The following is a 3746-nucleotide window of genomic DNA, read 5'->3' on the forward strand; positions in this document are numbered from 1 at the left end:
CTACATGTTTGGAGTTAGAAGAAGGCATGAAAGCAAGAACCATAAGCAAAACCATAATCCCAATAGGAACCAAAAGCAGCATAAACGGAGGAGGAGGCAATGGGGGAAGAATCAAGGGTAAGATCAAGAGAGATGCAGTGAGACCAACAAGCACAACCATTGATTCCAAACTGAAGTAACTAGCTGATATTAACCTCCTCGGACTGTTCTGTGACGACAATGTCCGAAACAGTTCTTGCTTCCTCATGATCGGAGCAGGAGCTGATCCACGAAAACTGATGTTCTTCCGGTTATCTCTTCTCATGTCCATGTTGTTGTTGTTGTTGAGTGAACAGTGTTCTTGAATGTTTATGATGTCGTTTTGTAGACTTGAGATATCACGAATCATTTGAAGGGAATTGATCTGGGGGAAATCAGATCGATGTATGAAGAAACAGAGTTGGACTCAAATGCATAAAGCAACAAGCTTTTTTTCTTCTTCTTCTTCTGCTGTCACAGAACGACAAGAAGATGATGAGATGGTAACGTTAGAAACCAAAATATATGGGGCTTTTATGAAAGCAAGAGGAAGAAGAATGAAGTTTCTTTTGTAAGAGAAAGAAAATGAAAAGAGAGAGAGAGAGGAAGATAGATACAGAGGAAGAAATATAAAAAAGAAATGGGTAGTAAAAAGAAAATATAAAGAGGGGATTAGACTGTTTTGTTGTGGAATCAGAGAAGAAACAGGAAAGAGAGGAAGGTTCACTGAATTTACAGATCTTTTTCTTCTTCTTTTTGCCTATGTTTTAAAAAGAAAACAAAGAATGGATTTAATTAAAAAAATTATTATCACTTTTTTTTTGGGAGGTGAGATGACAAAGTGTGTGAGAGAGGCAAGTTGCTGATTCTGGAAGGTCTGAAACAATTTCAAATCAGCCCCCAGTTGGGTTGGGTTCTTCTCCCCTAGACACTTTCTCTCTCTCTCTCTCTCTCTCTCTCTCTCGAGATGACGTAGCCTGGAATTTTATTTGGGGTAAGCCTCTGTCTGAGGTCGAGGTTTTTAGTTTCCTTTACGAATATTATTCATTTTCAATGGGTGGTTTGGTTTTATTAATTAACTCCATTATACTAATAACGAATCTAATAAGCTTTTAACATTTGTTCCTTTATTGTGTGTGTGTAGTCAAAGTTGTTTTATTTGACAAATTATATTTGAAAAGCAGTCGTGATTTTTTCCTTTTCTGAGTTGTGTTCGTAGGCTTTTTTCTAGTCTCCTACGCAAATTAAAAATGTTTTTAACCACTTGATGTTCAAAAAGACGAAGTTACTTGCCTTCTTCGTTGCATAGTTTATATACTTTGAATGCGGTGAATTACCAATTTAATGTTTTTCATAGGAGACTGTATAATAAATATAAATTATAGAATATATAATATATGAATTAAATTTTTAAAAATTTTCCCACCTAATAATAATGTGTGTCTATGTGTTTATCGACCGATGATGACCCATATTGTTATTCCTCTCCTCGGCATTTTCATGTGGTGCCTCTATCATATCATCGTTCTTAGTGGGACAGTTGGTCCAATATTTATTTCTTTTTCGGTTTTATGCTTTTATTATTTAGTTATAGCAGTGCAAAACTTATTTTTATATAATTTGAGAGACTCTTTCTATTATTAATATATATAATCTAATTAATTAGGTAGGCATATTTCTTTTCGTAGGATTTTTAAGGAAAAAAAAAAAACTAAAAGTAAGTGGTGTTTTTTATAGAATGTTTCAACAAAACCGTGATATATAGTGTAAATCTATCGCATTATCAAGCATGATATTTGTTATATGCAAAATCATTGTCTTCTTTCAGTTTCTTTAAAAAAAAAACAAAAGATAAAGAATCTGACGTTTTACATCCATCATTTTTAAATTAAAAGTATATAATTAAGTTATCAAATGGGATTATATTTATACATACATATACATACTAGTTTTGGTAGCGTGTTTTAATTATGATTGAGGGAGGGACATGATAGTTTTCCGCAAGCAGTTTTGTTTTGGCCGTTCGGGTATCCACCAATTGACAGCTTACCAGAATTGTGAATCCATTAGACCATTACTCTCTTTATTTTTATTTGTTCAATCCAAAATAATTAAAAACACTTATTAGTTATCCAAATTCAATGAATCGCATAAATAACATCTCTGTTACGTCTTTTCTAAAAAAAAAAACAAGTTCAAACAGGAGGATTGTTTTCTTTTTTTATCAGCCACTAGCTCATTGACATTACTATTCTACAACTATAATGGCTCAAGTAGACATGTAGTTACAAACTTACAACAAAACTACTTAGTTTACCTCCCGCTATAAAAAAAAAAACAAAAAAACAAAAAAAAAAACTCTAGGCCTGTAAAAAAGATAGTGATGCAGTCTTAACTTAAACTAAACAAAAAAAACTTCAACTAACTATTATTAGAGTAATATAGATGGTAAGTACTAAGTAGCATAGTGATATCTTCCCGATACATAAAGATATTCATATCATCTTGTGGATATGTACTTGATTTGATATCTTTGATTTTATGTATACATGATCTTATGGTTAGGATCGATATGCCACTCGTGATTAATAATAACTACGTATAAACGTAAATATCTTGTTTATAAAATACTTGTTATAAAAATAAATATATATATAAACTACAAATCAAATTTGACTCATAAAATCATATCAATTTCATTAATATTTTTGTAGATTGTTAATTTTGTGGAAAAATACAAAATGTACATTGACAATGGTTTGTACATTTGGAGTATATTCAAGATCACCATTATAAATGTCAGTCGAGAATATCTCGATACAGCATTATATTAATGGCATGACGCTATTCAGATTTATCACCAAAAAATCTATTATTTAATATCTATGTAATGTAAGAATTTTATACAGAGAGCGCAATCTCTTATCCAAATCAGACAAAAGATTTTTATTCGTAGCCAAAACCAAGAAAGATATATGAATTAGGTGAAATAAATGTTTTTTTTTTTTGGTTCTGTTTTACTTTTATCCTAAAGATTCTATTAATTTAATTCATGGTGTCTATTATAATTTTAGGAATTTAGAAAGAAAAAGAAAACAATTGGTGGAAAGGGAAAAGGTATATAGAAATGGCAACCCATGCATGATTGCCTTGAACATCGCAAACCCTCCCTTAGATTGCATGTCTAGTGGTATATGTAATGTAGTGGACCTCTGCAACAATATTATTCAACAAAATATTTATATTTTATATACATTTGCATAATGCATTGACATAATAAGATGAATTATTATCTCAATTAATTAACGACGAGTTTATATGATATGCCCACAGTTTTGCATCATATACTTGAGGTTTTTAAAATGATTAAATTCTATTTCTCAATTAAGAGTCACTCCCGCCCCCTTTTAATAATTTTAGTGGTATATATTGAAGAAAAGAATATAAAGTATAACTTTTGAGTCGGCTTCCGCGGATCATGTCTCATCCTCTTTGATGGCTGAAGCCCTGGCGATGCTACACGCCATCTCGCATGCTCGATCCCTTGGCATCACAAACATTATCTTTGCTACCGATTCAGCTCAGCTGGTCACAGCACTAACTTCGGATCTCCACCCAAAGGAGATTCACGGGATTCATTTCGATATCCTTGACTTTTCAGCTTCTTTCAAAAACTGTCTGTTTACTTTTGTTCCCCGTGATCTCAATCTTTTAGCGGATACCCTTGC

General features: G+C 32.1%; 1 protein-coding gene across 2 annotated transcripts in view; it reads right to left on the minus strand.

Moving 5' to 3' along the window:
- The window catches only part of LOC104784933 (ARGOS-like protein), a 1381-nt gene extending 619 nt beyond the window's left edge, over window positions 1-762 (minus strand). Inside the window, exon 1 of one of the 2 annotated variants that reach the window (XM_019245646.1) lies at window positions 5-762. In XM_019245646.1, the coding sequence (XP_019101191.1) occupies window positions 5-388 (384 nt within the window). In that variant the 5' untranslated portion in view covers window positions 389-762. The remainder of the gene's footprint in view (window positions 1-4) is intronic. The other variant, XM_019245645.1, reaches the window with a different exon arrangement.

The sequence above is a fragment of the Camelina sativa genome, chromosome 5, assembly GCF_000633955.1.
Source record: "Camelina sativa cultivar DH55 chromosome 5, Cs, whole genome shotgun sequence".
Classification (NCBI taxonomy): Eukaryota; Viridiplantae; Streptophyta; class Magnoliopsida; order Brassicales; family Brassicaceae; genus Camelina; species Camelina sativa.